General features: G+C 42.6%; 1 protein-coding gene across 2 annotated transcripts in view; it reads left to right on the forward strand.

Moving 5' to 3' along the window:
* U2SURP (U2 snRNP associated SURP domain containing) overlaps positions 1–8,605 on the forward strand; it is a 51,942-nt gene extending 43,337 nt beyond the window's left edge. For both annotated transcript variants that reach the window (XM_068145554.1, XM_068145555.1), the window contains 3 exons: positions 599–717; positions 2,093–2,269; positions 4,023–8,605. In XM_068145554.1, the coding sequence (XP_068001655.1) occupies positions 599–717; positions 2,093–2,269; positions 4,023–4,161 (435 nt within the window). In that variant the 3' untranslated portion in view covers positions 4,162–8,605. The remainder of the gene's footprint in view (positions 1–598; positions 718–2,092; positions 2,270–4,022) is intronic.
* The last annotated feature ends 9,384 nt before the right edge of the window (positions 8,606–17,989 follow it).

The following is a 17,989-nucleotide window of genomic DNA, read 5'->3' on the forward strand; positions in this document are numbered from 1 at the left end:
CTGTGTTTGAACTTTACTGATAGTTTGGGTTTATTTTGCATATTAGATTTTCTGCTTCACAGACAAATGAGATGCACCCAGGGTATCCATTTTCTTTAAAAATGGTCCTCTTGGCATATAGAAATGGACCAATATTTGCAAACTAGATGTTACTGTAGACTTCTCTTTTGTCTGGTAGTTAAGAGGGTTTTTTTCAGTTTTCAGTCTGGCTCAGTGAAAGTAAATACGTATATTTTAAGCAGAAAGAAGTTCCTGATATTCTTTCAGGTTTAGTTGAGTTTAGGAAATCTATTACAGCAGTAATGCTTCCCTGAAACGTGTAAAATTTAAGACTGTCCATTTCCAATTAAATATTCAGACTTGCTCACATAGGGTGACATCTTCTATGGTTTTGCCAGTGTTTGTGTTGCAATAAGGATTTTTGCTGTGCACAAAGCAGTACTAAAGATCTGAAAAGCAAGCAAGGTGTGACCATTGGTTCCTTTCCCAGTTTCTATGCTGTATTTCTTCAGTGCTCACTGCTTTTTAGCTGCTTGTGATTAGCTTGATTGGCTTTACTTAATAGTTAGTCACACTTCTAATGCTTCTAATGATTTAGGAGAAAGAAAAAGAGTTGGAAAGAGAGCGGGACAGAGACAAGAAGGACAAGGAAAAATCTGACACCAGGTCCAAAGATAAGAAGGAAAAGGAGGAATGTACACCAACAAGAAAAGAGAGGTATGTCTTTCTGTGGGAGTTTGAAGGCAGATCCTCCCTTGCCTCCCACTGGGGCAGAAAAATTGAGAGACTCACACAAACAGGTTGCAGAAGTGATGGAAAGTTTAAATGGAAAAGCAGTGAGTGTTTTACAGAAAGCTACAAGCACAGTGACTAAAAAGATCCCAAAGCATACAGAGTCCCTCACAGCACGCCCAGAAGCATTGCAGCATTCCCTTTCTCTCTACCTGAGGGTACACCCAAAACCCCCAGGACTCTTTCTTCTCCCCCTCCACTGTTAGGCTAATCTCAGCTGTCCAGATCTGAGATTGCCCTTCCCCTTCTCCTCTTGGCCTTAGGCCTAGCCAGACCTAAGAGGCTTTGTGATAACTCCCCTTTCATTACTGGATAGAGCATCTCCCACGGGAGCAGATGAGGGAAGAAAGAGGAAGTGTGAGACCTTGCAGATGATTTATAGGGAGCAGGACATTATGGGAATGAAATAAGTATTTCCTGTGTCCACCCACTGGGCTGGATACCCGGGACAGCAGAGGTGTATCTTATGTGGCAGCAGCAAGAGGCACCCAGCCCAAACTGCCACACTTTCCTTGGAGTCAAGTGGATGGGAGGAGAAACTTCACAGTTAGTTTCTTTGTGTAGAATCGCAGCCTTGAAATGACGTTGTGTCACACATCGTATTTTAAAAGAGAACCACAAAACCAGCCAAACAGAAAAACCCCACCTAAAAACAACCACAAAAAAATACGAGTTTTGGATGTTAAAACATGCTTCAAAATTGTAGAAGAATTGTCATTTTAATCTTGCCCTTTCTGATCCCCTTTTGGCTCATTTAGGCCCTGAGAAAACACGGGAAAGTAACGACCAGTTGGAAACAGGGAGTAATTAAATGGTTTTTAGCAGTAAATTCACTGTAGTGTATTAGTCAGAAAATCATACTTAAGTCATACCAGAAATTATTTGTGGTGACTCAAATGTTAATCATCTTACAGTGCAAGTTCTTCAAACTGGCCAGTTTTAGCGTAGCTGATTGATGATCTTCTAATATTGTATAGCCAAACTCTTGCATGGCATTAAGTGTAGATGTGGTAAAATGCCTGGCTTCTCAGGATACTAGGATAGAATATTTTTACAGTGCAACAAAGATGAGTCACAGGCCTTAATATATTTTTTTTCCTCACCTAGAGAAAATCTGGTGTACATACTGAACTTTATTAAAAAAATCCTACCACACTATTTTTTAATGACTTAAAAGGCTCTAATGTTAGACTGACAAAAGAAAACACCTACAGAAAGCAATCCATTTTCTTAATACACATTTTCCCTTCTCTGTGTGTCTCTGCATGGGTGTGTAACTGCACTTGCTTTCTTTCCAAAGGAAAAGACGACACAGTGCTTCCCCCAGCCCCTCTCGCAGCAGTGGCAGCAGACGAGCGAAATCTCCGTCACCGAAGTCGGAACGCTCTGAACGCTCCGAACGCTCCCACAAAGAGAGTTCTCGTTCTCGGTCATCACATAAAGATTCTCCCAGGGATGCCAGCAAGAAAGCCAAAAGGTAGGCTGATATTTCCTCTGTTCCAGGTTATAGGAAAGTTCATAGTATCATAGTATCAGTCAGGGTTGGAAGGGACCACAAGGATCATCTAGTTCCAACCCCCCTGCCATGGGCAGGGACACCCCACGCTAGATCAGCCTGGCCAGAGCCTCATCCAGCCTGGGATTAAACACCTCCAGGGACGGGGCCTCAATCACCTCCCTGGACAACCCATTCCAGTGCCTCACCACTCTCATGGTAAAGAACCTCCTCCTCACATCCAGCTTGAATCTCCCCACCTCCAGCTTCATTCCATTCCCCTTAGTCCTATCACTACCTGAGATCCTGAGCAGTCCCTCCCCAGCCTTCCTGTAGGCCCCCTTCAGATACTGGAAGGCCACAATGAGGTCACCTCGGAGCCTTCTCTGCTGCAGACTGAACAGCCCCAACTCCTTCAGTCTGTCCTCATAGGAGAGATGCTCCAGCCCTCTGATCATCCTTGTGGCCCTTCTCTGGACACGTTCCAGCACCTCCATATCCCTCTTGTAATAGGGGCTCCAGAACTGGACACAGTACTCCAGGTGGGGTCTCACCAGAGCTGAGTAGAGGGGGGAGGATCACCTCCCTTGACCTGCTGGCACATTGGTGTGGTTTTGTTGGGGATTTTTTTGTGTGATTTCTAGCAAAGCACATTTGATACACGAGTGTTTTATATCATCATGGACTGTATTGCATCTTCCGGGGTAGTAGCTTTGGGTGTGTGGTGTTTGAAACGTATACAGCTGCCTGCCTTGAAAGCTCAAGATTCTTCACTTCTGTGTTCTTGCTGACCTGTTTACTGACAATATTGAGAAATGCTGCTTTAAACCAAAGCACCTTGCTGCTTTACTAGCTTTTTATTTCCAAAGGACAAATCTTCTGTAGCCCCTAGAACTTAGAATTATAGTGCTTACATGGGACTCCTCTCCTATGGTTTGTTTTTGTAATGAAAAAGCAAATCAAAAAACATTAGATACAGCTTGTGGGGTTTTGCTTCTGAAGTCACTATTTCATAATTTCCAGACTGACACAAATAGGTGTTTCTGGTAAATGTCAAACTTGGGGTGAGATTTTATTACCATATCGATGCTTTTTTAGCTCAAAACTTTTCAGCTTCCATTTTTTAGAGGTGTAGAATATCTTTAGTGATACAAGATGCTTCAGACAATCAAATTCTTGTTCTGTAAGTTATGACTTCAAATAGAAGTAAAAAAGTATTTGAGGTTGGTTTGGTTGGTTTTTTTTTTTAGAGTTAATGTGATAGTTTAGATGATACCAGGTTAATGTGTAGGTTAGCTGACAAAGTTTATTTGGTGTGTGTTCTTTTTCTGTGAGGTTTAACATGTTTGATTAGAAACAAAAATTTCAGCCTAACAGAATCCAACATGAATTTTCATTTGTGTTCTTTTCTATGTGGCTATAGACTGCTATTAATACAAGGGCTGGGGTGGTTGAGGCATATGTGGAATGTTGTGATTTCCTTGTGCTGGTTTAGGAAGGACATGAGCTGCTGTTGGTTTTCTTGTGGATTCTGATTGAGCACTAAAGGCCAAAATACATTAAAAACCTTACACTGCAAAATTGTCTTTTTCTGAAAAGCAAGATGCTGTTCTGTCACTTCCCCTTACTAGGGAGAAATATTTTTTTCCCTTTTTTAGTTCAGTAAATGGATGTCACATAAGTACAGAAAAAGTATGTTATCAATTCGTATTTGACATCATTTTATCTTTTGAAGGTCACCGTCTGGCTCCAGGACACCCAAAAGATCAAGAAGATCACGATCCAGATCCCCTAAAAAGTCAGGGAAAAAGTCCAGGTCTCAGTCCCGTTCACCTCACAGATCTCACAAGAAGTCAAAGAAAAGCAAACACTGACAATGTTAATATTTTTTATGATGCTGTCACTTACTGGAAATGCGGTTTTGTTTTTGTGCCTGAACAGTCTGTTTAAAAAAACAAAAAAGCATTCCTGATTTTTTTAAATTGTTCTTTCTGTTTGTTTGGTTGGGCTGTTTGGTTTGTTTCTTTTTTGTGAATGCACGTGTATACTCATGAGTATCAGCATCTGTAGACCTGTCATTGTTTTATATTGTACAAAATACCTTCATTGTGACTATTTCCCCAAAGAAACATTTTTGTGTTTAGAGGTTTCATCAGAAATGTGTGTAACTGATCTGCTGGCAGTAGTGCTATTTTGTTTTAGAATGTTGTGACATAGCAGAAATAACTCAAAATGTTCCCCCTTTTTTGTAGCTTGACAATTTGAATTAGATTTCAAATAAAATCTGAACAGAAAATTAAGGTGGTGTTTTCTTGCCCCATGGATGAGACAGCTCTCTAGAGGAATTCATAGTCTGTTTGGAAGTACTGTGTATTTCAGACATACTATGGTGCTTAAGTCTTTCAGTTTAGTCATAGCTTTGTTCCTGTTCTGACTCGTTTGACTCTCCAGAATAAAGACACCCTTTGAATCCAGTGGATAGGTTTTCTTTCCTGCCACGATATCTAACTTAAGAACAATTGAAGTGTGGTACCTACCATGATAAGCTTTGCAAGTGAATCTTTGCTTCCTCTTTCTCCATTTTAATGGCAAGGAATATTTGTGACCCCCAATATTTTGTTGATTTTTTAAAAAAGGGGCCTCTGCACAGATGCATCATGTGTATGTGAATATTTATATATATGATGTATCAGTACCAAGCCATAGCCATGGCAGGCATGGGGAACAATAAAAGGACAGCAAGCCTGAAGCTCTGTGACTCCTTTGTTCAGTATAGGCACAGTAATTGCAACTTACAGTACACTGCTGTTTGCTAAAATTGATTTTTATTCCAAGATGACAGACTTTACATTATTTTATTGAATTTATGTCCTCTTGTGGATCTTTAAAGTGGTAGGGAAAAAACATATTGCTACCTATTTCTAATATCTTGGAATCAGTAGGCTGTTTACCTTAATGTTAGGCTTTCGCTTCTCTTGATCTCTTCTGTGTGTTAGGTGTTGATGTGGCTTTAAACCCTTTCATGGTGATCTCCTCTCATGCAACCTTTCTGTTGGGGCAGAGGTATGAGAAATGAGGGGGGTTCAGTAATTTATACTTGAAGGTATGGGGAGATTGTAATAAAAACATAAAAGGGCTTACTGCAAATTGTTTCTAAATGCAAAAGCTGCACTTAAATACATGCCCAGAGTGCCGGCTGGTGGCCTGCTATGACACTTGTGTGTCTACAGGTTTCATGTTGTTAGCATTTTGTAAATGTGCTGGGGAAAATCTTCTGTTGTATATAGCCTAAGAGGGAACATTTTCAGAAGTAGGATCTTAAAAGGTCTTTTGAAAACCATGCATATTTAATTAAAACCAAACAAATGTTCTGTTTGTTTTCTTTTCTTCCTGATGGGAGACTTTGTTATAAGATTACATAAATTATTGCAAAATGTGAGAGTTAAGTGGAGAATTCCCTTTGCTAATGAGAACTGAGAGGTGAGCTGGGATGCTGAAAACACAGAGAATGCATGTGTACTGTAAAGACTTCCTAGTGTGAGTACTGAATAGATGCATTGATAATGAGAAAAGAAGGCACCTTATATCTGTTTGTATTACATTATAAAGAATCTGGTTTAGAAATACACAGAGTTTATTATTTGTATTTTACTTTATTTCCCCTGTAACATAAGCTGTCTCAGATGTACAGGTTTTGGTAGCTAAACTATTAGAAACTAAGGGTTTTTTTTGTTGTATTTTTTTTTTCATGTTGTGTATTCACACCTGGCATAAAGTATAGATAGGTTTTCTAGAGCAAAATGTAGGTAACAAGTTTGGGACAGGGAGAATCTAAATTCTGCAATAGGAAGAAGATAATTTGGGATAGGAGTAACTTCTTTAAAACTATTATTTTCATCTTGTAGCTGTTTATAAATGGAAGAGTGATAAATCTAATTCATTTAGGTAAAGAGGGACTAAGGATGGTATCAGAGGTAAATATTTATGCTTCAGTGCTTATGTCTATCCAAAGCAGACAAGCTCAGTACAAGAGTTGCAGTGCTGCTGAGTAACGCCCCCTGCAGCCTGAGGTAGGAGATGGTGAGGGCTGTCTTGGTGTGGGATAACATTAGAACTGGAACATACATGGTTTATTCACAGGTGTGCTGGAGAGACTGTCATGCAGATATGTTTTCATGAAACCAACCAAGCATCTCTGTAGGATGTCCAGATATTTATATGGGGCCTTCTAGGTATGGAGCTGGAAGTTCATCTGTTTGGTTATTGTTTGTGGTTCCCCCCCGCCCCCCAAACCAATCTGGACCCAATGTGAGGATCTTTGTAAGACTTAGACTCACACTCTGAGCATGCAGGCTCTCTCAGTTGAGAAAAGCTACTCAGTTGCACAGACTCACCTTCCAGCAGCAATTAAAACTTTTCCTTAGCAGTGTTACAGAAGTGTTTATATCTGAACTGCCTTTTTTAAGTTGTGTCACATCCTTTGGCTTCTCTGCACACCAGCTGCATATATCTTTGGTAATACTATATGAGGAAGAGTTTCTGAAAGTCAGTGTCAGGCTATTAGGGTGCAAGGCACATTATGTGTGTTCTGCCCCCACCTCCCCCTTTGAGGTTTTTGAAGTGTAAAAATAAGCCACCACTTGTGAGCAAGGCTAACAAATAATGTTTTCCATAGCATATATTTAGAATTGCACCTATTGCTAATGTGAGTTCATCTGTCCCAGTGACACCAGATGTGCTCCTGCTTCCTGCACTTACAAAACTTCTTTTCTCCTAATAGAGCAGCTCTGCCTAAGCACGGGTGAACAGTGCTGGATTATTGTATTCCTTCTGTATTTCTGCACATAAAACTACTGCTTTTTCAGTTAGGGATTTAGGATTAACCCCCTTCCCCCCCCCCCCCCCATTAGGCTAGCTTTCAAATTTGTACTGCTTTTATGTAATAAATTTCTGGGGCAGATGGGTGCAAGTGTGGAAAGTTTTAGCAGGCCTCCCCTATGACGTGAGTAATGCCTGAGACATCTTAAGTTAGGGAGCACCAAAATGGGAAATGGGTTTTATATTTAGGGGGCTCTTGGGGATGAACCAGTGTTTGAGATGTGTTCTTGGCATACTGGGAGGGAAGAGGGAAGGGGTAGTGCTGCCCCTGAATGTAAGAGGAGGGTTTCTTGAAGGAGTTTGTGTAACGTGAACTAGAATCCTGTCATGAGAAAAGCAAAATCAGCCCAAAATGGCAAATTGGTTCGGAGCTTCATTGATCAATTTAGACAGTTCAGTTTTGGGTTTTCCCTTCACAAACATTTACAGTCCTTTGGTAGAATTAATACTTCTAATAAATAAAAAATAGAAGCATTATTGTGTCTCTGCAGAGGGATTAAAGTCTGAACGTTGTGCCTAGTTTTAGATTGCTGGCTTGCTGTACTGTCATACAGCCCCTGGAGGAATTTGGGGTGAGGCGTTTCTTAACTTGTGGATCCACACCAAATACTGACATGAGGACACATATATTGGCATTAAGGTAAAGGTAGTTTTGAAGGATATTTGAATTTCTGCCTTTTTAGTAAAGATTGGTCTATATTCTATGCATTTTCTTTGTTGAAAAATCTAGATTCCAGGGCAGTTACCAAGGTCCAACAAGAGAAGTGAGTTCTCTATGGCTGAATGAATACAGCAGCAGTGGAATAACCTAGATGAGAATTTTACAGTTCTCTCTCTTAGTCAACTGTTCAGCATCAAGAGAATTATCAGATGATAAACTTGATTATTAGTAGTAAAATCCTGACTTTAGAGTTTACTTTTTGAGTAAGGCTGTTGAGGTTATAAACTTACTTTATTAAAACAGCTCATAGTAGCGTTGGACAGTTTCTCACTGCTGTTTGAGCTGTTGCAAGACTGTCAGTGTACTGTTGGTTTATGCTGCTGCTATAGCTGCTGTCCCTTGGTCTGTAAGCCACTCTTGTAAAAATCGTCACTAAAATGCTAATTTAATTTTGTCCACCTGTATTTTTCCCATGTAGGATGCAGAAGTCTTAAGTAATTGCATACTATTTTTCCTTCCACCTGCTTCTGTCAGCACAGTCAGTTTTCATGTGTAAGCCTGCTCCCATTGCCACTTCTGATGGCTAGCCTTGTGTGGGGATGTTTTACTCTGTAATCATCATTAAGCTGGAAAGTTTTCTCTTTGTCATTATTTAAAGAGGAAATGGTAGTTTCACATGAACGTTTTAGTCTTACTTGCCTTTGGTTTTGTATTTCATGCAGAGATTTTTCCAAGTGACATCACAACAATAAAATTGACAGTTTGCTGATATCCAGAAATGGTTTTCTTTTTGACCTGGAAAAGAGCATTGTTTGTGTATGTTGTGCTAAGGGGCAGTTTCTTGGCCTCACCAGCTCTTCTGGTGGTTGATGCCCATTCTGCCTGTGGTGTTGAACTGTAACTACTGCTGTTCTGCTTTCAGTGGTGACCTCTGTGTTTCTCAGGAACTCATTAATGAGGCATAGGTTGCTCACCATATAGTTGCTTTCATAGTCTTCTATTGAGCAGCAAAAACTCCCACTTGGCACTACTGCTGCTCAGATACTGGGCCTGAGTGGCTTTTCAATACCTGAAGTGGTTTGCAGAAGTGTCAGGTGAAGGACATGGAGCTCATGTCATGCCATAGTGTGAGGTTGTGTTAAGGCTGGGCCAGTGTCACGAGCCTGTTGCAGCTGTGGCATCCAGGTCCTGTTCTTCCCTTCCCTGTGCCTCCTGGTCTCTTGTTTTTCTGTCTTTTCTGTGTCTTTTGTGCCCTGTGAGCAGCCAGTTTAATTCATTAATGGGAAACACTTTTTTTGTGTGCTTGTTTTCACTTGGTTGACTTTCTGATGGCTTGGTGAGTTGAATTGGCTCAGTGCAGGTAGCAGGTCAGATAGTGAACAGTATGGTCCTCATTTTCAGTAACAGTTTGCTTGTAATATGCATCTCCATGCACAGCATTTTAATTTGGAGTGTGTGTTTTGATAAGATGGGCTGAATTAATGCTGCACTCTGCATCCCCACTCACTACTGCTTGGGTCATGTACACTTGTTGCTTTCCCACCACCAGCCCTAGCACGTTCTGTGTACTTTCCTTGTGGAAAGGTAGAAAGAGCACAGGGTAGGCAGGTTTATGTGATGAGGTGCATTGGAGGAAGGAAATGGAGGACTGGGACCATCTATCTCAGCCGCAGTGAACTTACGCCCCACTCATCTCCCTTTTTTGCCTATGACGCTTGAACCCATCCGGAGGAGCAAATGCTTCTGAGATAATTTAGTTTGCACAAGACCTATGAAAGGACGAAAAGAGGAAAGAGATCTCAGATGTCCCTGCAAGATGGGAGAGGTTGAATATGAGTTCCTTATGTTGTTAGAAGGCAGAGCATTCATTTAGAGAGGTTACAAATCCCAATTGCAAAGTCTCCACTTGGTGCTCAGAGTTGGGGAACACAGTACATTGTGATATGCCTGGATCTACTTTATTTTCACTCGTGAACTTGAAATCTTCCTATAGCTGCTTGCCTTAAATACAGACCTTCAGTTTTACTCTTCAAAACTTTGTTATGAGGTTGCTTGTGAGCAGGTGTGGCATCTCCAGTTCTGCTTCCTGGGCTTCCGAGGCTGGACCTAGGTCAGAGTCTTTGGCCATTGGAACTTGTGCAAGATAACAGTACCTGTAGAAAGGTAAGCATGGAGAAAGGGTAAGTCTGAGGTCTATGTAATAGGGCTTAGAAGTCCTTAATGAAAAGATTTAACCTAGCAGAATAGGTTAATTCTGTTTGACAGACTGTTCTGGGTATGAATTTAGCTGGCCTGAGAAGAGGAGGGTGGAATTAATGCGTGAAACTTTGAATTTCCTGTGTAGTGAGAATTAGTCTGTGCTCAGAATTTGACTTCCAAGATCATTTCCAGGAATCAAGATCATTGCCAACGTCATCACTGGAGGAAGAAACTATTTTTAATCCTGTTAGCTGTGCTACAAAGGTACACTTGGATGCTTCAGGAATGATTTAGCTAGATGTTTTTACCTGCTAGGTCCTGTGAGTGCTAACACTACAGTGTTGCAAATAGAGAAGTTCTGAGACCAGAGGTAAACCTTCTGAACTTACTATGGTATGGAGGTTTCTATTACAGCTGATACTGGTCATTTTCACTATAAAATCTGCATCTCTTGGGTTGCTGGTGATTTATTTTTTTTCTGGTGTTTTAATTTATATTCCCAGCACTACAGGGAAAGAATTGCATGGAGAATATTACCTTGGGCAAACGGGGGGGAAAAATGGATATAAAATCTAAAGCATGACAGTAGGACTCAATTCTGACCATTGTGTAAAATGAGGTTCTGTGGATTCTCATCTTACCTTTTTACAGAGCATAACTCTACTAGCTAATTAACAAACCAAGATACAGTAAACTCTGATTTCTAGGCAGTTAAGTTTCACTAGAGGTGCTCATCTTTCATGCCAACCTGTAGGAAGTCCTCACTATTGATGATCTTTGAGGTCTTTTCCAACCTTACTGATTCTATGATTCTATGATATGGAGTAGTAGTTTGATAATGTTACAAAGAAAGTCCCTTTTCCTCAAATCCTGAGGATTTTAAAGACTTAATAGTGAATTATTTAATTGTGACTCACTGAGTTCAAGAGATGCAATGGATTAATTTCAAGATTTTCCCTAGACAGTCGTTTATAGCATGTTAGTTACATAAGGAATGCTGAATTCTCACTCTTTGGTCCTAAGCTCTAATTTGAATCCAAATCAAAACTGGTAGCTCTCTTCCCTTGGATGTAAATTTGTCCAATCTGGAGTCAAATGAGGACCAGCTATTTTGCTCCGTTATCTGAACGTTTAGATCCAAGGAAATGTGGTTGTATGGCTTAGGTTTCTTGCTGTCCTCTGGGTGGCAAGAGGCCAAGTGAGGCCTTCAGCAGCACCCTGCAGCACAGGAAGAAGTGCAGTGTGACACCCTGCATGGCACCCAGTACCTGGGCAGAGATGCCAGTATGGGATGCTAACTAGGAGGAGAGGTGCACTGACCAGCTGTAGAGGTGTAGAGGTTCCTGGGCACTGCAAACCATGGAGGTGGAGGGTGGTAAGACATTAGTTAACCCAGGTTCATGGTTTTGGTTGTAGACAGTTTAGAGATACCCTAATGTGTGTGGCTGAGGTAGCTCTTATGGGTGACCTGTCTATTGTTTTAAGGCACATGGTTATAAAAGCACAATCTCTTTAATTTCCTTTAGTTTATAAGCCAGTTACACAACAGCTGAGAAAAGATTTCTAATTTTAACAAAAGTCAAATAGAGACTGAACTACACTGCAGTGTCCTCAGGACATTCATAAAGTTCTGGAATTCCTTCAGCTGAACAAATGGGAATTTGTAAATATTTATTGGAATCAGCTTTGTTGGAAATGTCATCTGTGCAGCTGGAGGTGAATATAAAGGAGAAATTGGGGAGGTGGGGTAGGGGAACAGCTTGCTACAGATAGGTTGTCAACTTTGCTATATACTTCTGGTTTATGAGTAGCTGATTTAATTTTGGTCCATGCCAGCTGCTTCTGCAGCACAGCTTCTGTGTGCACAGCTCAGAAAACATCCAAGAGACAATGAGTCAGGAAGTGTTCCAGCAAGGATCAAACCTTTTGCAGCCCCATTGCTTAAGTGAAAAGATGTTAGGGGGAGAATTCTGGCTGTATCATTTAACTAGGCAGGATTTGGGTTGTCTAAAGAGTACACATAAAAATCTTAAGTGCTAAATATAAAATATTAAACTAATGCAAAAAAAAAAAAATGAGGGGCTTTTCCTCACAGTTAAATTGGGGAATTTTAATCTTACCCCTCACACTCTACGTTACTCACTGCAGAGTTTGAGGTCAGTACAGCCACCTTATTTATATCTGAGGGATGGCTGGATTGTAGTTTGTAACTACCTGCACAGGAAAAGATCCATTCTTCTCTGCTGTGTCAAAGCAAACAAGATGTAATGCTTAAAAAATGAAGCTGGCCTAGAAATAAATGGGAGGTGGTGGGATGGTGGTGGTAATTCTTTTTTATAATGGTGAATTTTCCCTCTTGAGGAAAGGAAAGTCTTATTATATGATGTATGTGATCTAGTGTACTTACACTGAGCCTAAATTAGACCAGCATAAAGTAAAATAGAGGGTGGAAAATGTGTGCTGAATAAATTTGTGAAGGGCTGTATCTGTGCAGCTGTGGAATGTTCCTCTTTCACACACTTAGCGTGGCTCTTACCGCTTTTGGTTTTGCACAAAGAAAAGATGGCAGGACCATGCAGATCCTGAACCATCTGCTGAGTTACCATGTGCCCGCTGAGATATCCTATACTGAGATACCTTAGTCAAGAGACTAAGCAAAGCAGTTTACCCTTGAAATTATTTGAAAGGACATAAAATAACTTTTTCCCTATGGTGCTGATTTTAGTTGATTTTTCAGTGAGCTTCCAATATATTTGAGCCCATGGTTCAAATCAAACAAATAAGTATTTCATTGACATGGGGCTCTGCTTTGTGGTAGCTTGGTTAGTGTGTGTTTTTAAGTCTGGGACAGCTGTAAAAGTTGTATAGTGGGATAAGTTGTCAGAGTCCTTTTTGGTGAGGATCTCACCCCCTGGAGTTGTTACAAAGCCCTGCCCCATCACTTTCTTTTCAGGGCAAAAATCAAGAAAAGTCCTTACCTGCCAGCTGTTAGCACGTGGAAAGAGATAGATACAACCTCTGTACCTTTTTACAAACATGCCTTTTAAACGTGGGGGTTGTGTGTAAACTTCTCAGCTATGTGTGGGAATTAAAATGACTGTTACAGTCCATTGCTGTGGCTGCACACGCTGCTTTGCCTTATCAAATAGCTGATACCTGCCAGCCTGCAGCACAGCCCTTACCGCTCTTGACGCTGTTGCCCACTTGCACACTTACTCTTGAAGACAGCAAATAATGTAAATACCAGACTGTAGAAGGAAAAAAAAGCAAAACTGAGCTTCTGTAGAGTTCTTGGCTCAAAATAGTGTATCTCAGCTTCATCAGTAGATTGGCAGTGTGAGTGAGCTGGGCTTTTGCTGTCTGTGTTTGTAATGCTTTGCATTGGATGTGTAGATGATGAAAGAAACCAAACCAAACAAAAAGAAACTCAACCCCCAAACGAACAATCAAACCAACCAACCAAATAAAAACCCCAAACAAACAAAACCAAACCAAATGCCCCCATACAAATCCAGACTTTGTGTGAATAAAAAGTTGGCTGCAGAAGTATCTTACATATAAACTTATTAAGTAATTTGTTGATACTGAGTTACTTGAAGTGATAGCTTGACTACCAGGTCTGAAACTTGTGCTGGGAGGATAGAGTATTGCAGCTGTGCTGAACTGGATTGATTTCAGTTGGGTTCTACATGGCTGCTTGAGTCCACCTGCACAGAATAAATACTTGTATCACTCCGGTTTTGAACAACAAGATTCCATTTTGCAACATGTAGGTCGAATTACAGAGCTGTTCAGCCCCATGTTTTCCGAGGTAGTGAATGCAGTGTTTCTGCCAGTGCTCATCCATTCACTGATTCAGAGAAACGTAACCACTGTGTAACAGCAGGGAGAGTGCAGACTCCAATTACAGCTTTCAATGTTTGGCTTTAGAGATTAGTTTTGCCATTTGAGATGTTATACTTGCAATTCATGTTTGCTTATCTTTATTGGTTACTTGCTAAAATTAAATTGTGGAAGAACTGGAGATGGCTTTTTAGGTTTCTTACAAAATTTCATACTTGTCTTCAAGTGAAATTGAAAGAGGGATTTAATTTGAACTTCATGGTATTTTAATGATTTTTTTCCACTGCTATAACTTGGGTTTGCTCCCTGTAGTCTCTCTCCTTTATTGCATTAGTGCTGCAGTACAATATTGGAGGAGTTACTTGTTGTTCTTCCCAGTTCGGGGGCAACTGGGTGACAAATGAAGGCACTGCTCTACAGCAGTGAGATTCCAGAAATGCAGAGAGCAGAGAATCTCAGAATTCCTCCCAGAAGTCCTTTATTGCTGCATTGTAAAATCCCTAGCACTACAGAGTCTCAGAGTCCCACTTACAGAAGTAGTCCTGGAAGCCCTTAACAGATGAGCAGCTAACAGAAGTCCTAAGCATATCCCTCACAGCATCCCTACACAGAAGCCCTTGCCAGAAGCAGCAGCTAACCAACAGAAGCAGAAGTCCCTGACCAAAGTTGTTCCTAACCTAAGTTTCTAAGCCTGGATAACTATTGCTCAGAGTGGCTGTTTTATATATTCTTTGTTACCAATCACTTTACCAGTAAAGTCCAACAACATAGATAAGCTAAAATCTTCCCAATAAGAGATGCCAGCATGTCAAGGAGGTGGCTTCTGCAGCATGTTCCAGTCAAAGGGTGCCAAGGTGAGGATGTTCTTGGCACACATGTAATGTTACTGTTTCGCTCTACCCGGTGTGCTAAGGAATTGGTCAGCTCAGAAATCATGCACTCTGCATGCATCCGGCGGCTGCCCTCAGCACAGGGGCTGCAACAGTTACTGTTTTATGAACTACCCTGTTTCAGTCCGGTGTTGTTACTTGTCACTTAAAGTAGCCTAATTGATGCTATTACAGAGCACACAAAACCAAAACATTTCTGCTTTAGCTGGGTGAAGGTCACCTCATCTTCAGTGAGCATGTAAAGCCAAGCAAGTATTTGATCCATAGTTTTATATAAGGAATAGAAGCAGAAGTCTTTTTGTATGTGAAGAACTCAAGGATTAGGTCTATAGTAACTGCAAGAGTTTTATGCTGCAAGGTGCATCAGAGGTATATCCTTTTTATGTTATATATTATGTTTCAAAAGTTAGAAGTCTGTTGTTTTAAGGTCATCAGGCTTAAACTTTTCATTTATTTGACCAGCTAGATAAAAATTTGTTTTTGCAGACTGCAGCTTTAAGTGTTTCCTCTGGAGTGCTGCAGATAAAAAATGGCTTCTCCTTCTTCCTCACTGTTGAAATACTGACTTTTCTCAAATATTTAGTGGTTGCTTAAATTCTGCTTTTAACAAGTTATCTCTGTATGAAAAGTCACAGTAATATTTTAATACCATTGACCAGTCATTGGCAGCTTGTGAAATGATTCCATGTGGTTCGATTGCGGCATCTTATGCATGACAGCAGGGTGTGGGTGGCAGCAGTGCCTCAGACTGGGGTTCACTCTCTGCTCCCCTCATGCTACCACCCAGCCCTGCAAAGCTTTGTGACTTGGAGAAGTGAGCTGGGAAGAGTGAAGTCCTCCTGCTGTTAATGTTACCCTTCACTTTGAGGCTGGAAGGGGCTTACAAACTTTTCTGTAGAGGCAGCTTGGCTGTTAATATCTCTGTAGAAAATCCATGAGCAGTCCAGAAATCCTTTTGATAAGGACTATAAAGATTGCTTACACATTCAGTGCTTTCTCCCCATTGTACGATTTTCTTCCCTTTTTTAACATACACACACCAGATGGATTTGTATTTGATCCACTCTGTGAGAGTAAAAGCATGTGCTGTAGTGTTGGATCCATGCCATTCAGAAAATAAAGATTCCAGCACAAGCTTTTGTCGGTGCTGTCCATTATGGAGGGGGCAGTCTGTGCGTGAGCCAGGTGCAGCCCTGCGCAGCTCAAACTTACCACCTCCCCTACAGAGGTGGGCCATATACAGCCTGTGAATGGTGGGAAAGGCTGCAAGGATGAGAGAACTGCTGCGTAAGGAAAGCAGTGAAAGAAGAGAGTCACCAAATGCTCCTGTAACTCATGATCACCTTTCTACCTGCTCCGATCTCCCTTAGGGAAAGTGGGGAAGCTCTGAGACATTCCTTGACATCACAGAATCACTGGGCACTGCCCCAAGCCCAACAGCTTGGGAAGTCTGAGCTCCCCTAAATGTTCCATCCATGCTGGACTTGTTTGGTGCTGTTCTTGGGTGTGTTGAGGGGATGTGTATCTTTATAGCACCTGTGCTGCCTGGAGCTGTACTGCTGGTTGTATTGCCTTTCATACAATGCTGTGGCTATAGAGCACACAAGTTACAAAAATGTCCTTCTAGTACTTTGTTCAGTTTTAGGTGCTGCAGTATAAGAGAAACAATGAGTTGCTGGAGCTGGACTTGAGAGTAAATCTTACGAGGTGGAGCAGCTGAGGGAGCTGGGGTAGTTTAGTCTGAAAAAAGGGAGGCTGAGGGGAGATCTTACTGCTGTCTACAACTACCTGAAAAGAGGTTGCAGAGATGTTAGTATTGTTTTTTTCTCTCAAGTCACAACTTACAGGATGAGGAAATGTCATCGAGTTACGCCAGAAGAGGTTTAGGTTAGGTATTATAAAAAACTTGTATACTGAAAGGGTTATCAAAGACTGGAATAGGCAGCCCACAAAAGTGGTTGAAATGCTGTCCCTGGCTGTATTTAAAAGCTGTCTCTATGTAGTTGGCGCCCTGTCAGATTTAGGGTTGGACTTGATGATCTTAAAGGCCTTTTCCACCCACCGTGTTTCTGTGTAAGTGATAACCACTCTGGGGTGGTGAGTTCCTCGGTATAGTGCCAGCCAGCTGCTGAGTTGGGTGTCTGGTGTATGAGCTAGGGCAGCGGAAGTCTGTGCTCTTGGTTCTCACCGAGCAAATGCAGGAATTTGGAGGATGAGCTGTGGCTGTGGGGCTCGGCTTGACCTTCTCCTTGCTTATCCCTAGCAGAAACTCGCCTTCCTGTTGAGTTAGTCAGCCACTCGGGCTCGTAGATTGCAAGGAATGGCACTTGCCACAGCCTGGGGGAGCAAAGGATCCAGCACGCAGGCGGGAGCAGCGGTGCAGTGCAGCGCAGCGCCAGACACTCGGCAAGCTCCTTCATCAACCCCAGTCAGCTCAAGAGGACTAAGGGACAGCTGGAGACTGCAAAGTGACTGCGCCGTTGTAGGGGTTATACTGTTTGGAACGGCAGGCTGCGTTTGGGTTTGCTACTTTTGGAGGAGTTATTAAAGGACCTTTGTTTTTGTAAATACCAAGTTAACGATGATGGGAACCAGAGCTGCGGCCTTATCCGTTCCAGGCTTTTCATGGGTCTCCCTCTACCATGCACAGAGACAACACACCGACCCTTAACAATAAGGGGGCAATTTCTAACTGCGCCCAGGGCACCCTACCGCTCAGCCCCGAGTGGGGCGGTCTCTCCGGAGAAGGGAGCGTGGAAGGAAGCGCCGCAGACCGACGCCGGGTAGGGGGGCAGCAGTGGGATCAGCAACTCCGCCGCCTCCACCGCCACGGGGCGCACCGGGTACAACCGAGCACGGAGCCGGCAGCAGGACTGCGGACGGAGCGACGGTGGCGAGCGCCAATGGAGAGCGCGGGGCGGGGCTCCGCCATTTCGGGCCGCACCTCCGCGGCGGTTCCCTGCGCGGTGGCGGCGGTCTGCCGAGCTCTCCCCGCTACGGCGAGGAGCGGGGGCGTCATGCGTGTTGGCGGGGCGGTGCAGCGCAGAGGCCTGTCCGCCCTTCCCGCTCGTCGCCCCTTGCTCCCGCCCCGGCGCTACGGGGCGGAGCGGAGCGCGGCACCGCCTCGCTCCGGCGGCGGCCGCGAGTTGGGCTGCTGCGGCGCCCGCGGCTGCTCGGCGATGGCGGCGCGGAAGAAGCGCGGGCGGACGCGCGGTTGCTAAGTAGGGCACC

The sequence above is a fragment of the Melanerpes formicivorus genome, unplaced genomic scaffold (genome assembly GCF_026170545.1).
Source record: "Melanerpes formicivorus ecotype bairdi unplaced genomic scaffold, bMelFor1.0.p_v2 SCAF_12, whole genome shotgun sequence".
NCBI classification, from domain to species: Eukaryota; Metazoa; Chordata; class Aves; order Piciformes; family Picidae; genus Melanerpes; species Melanerpes formicivorus.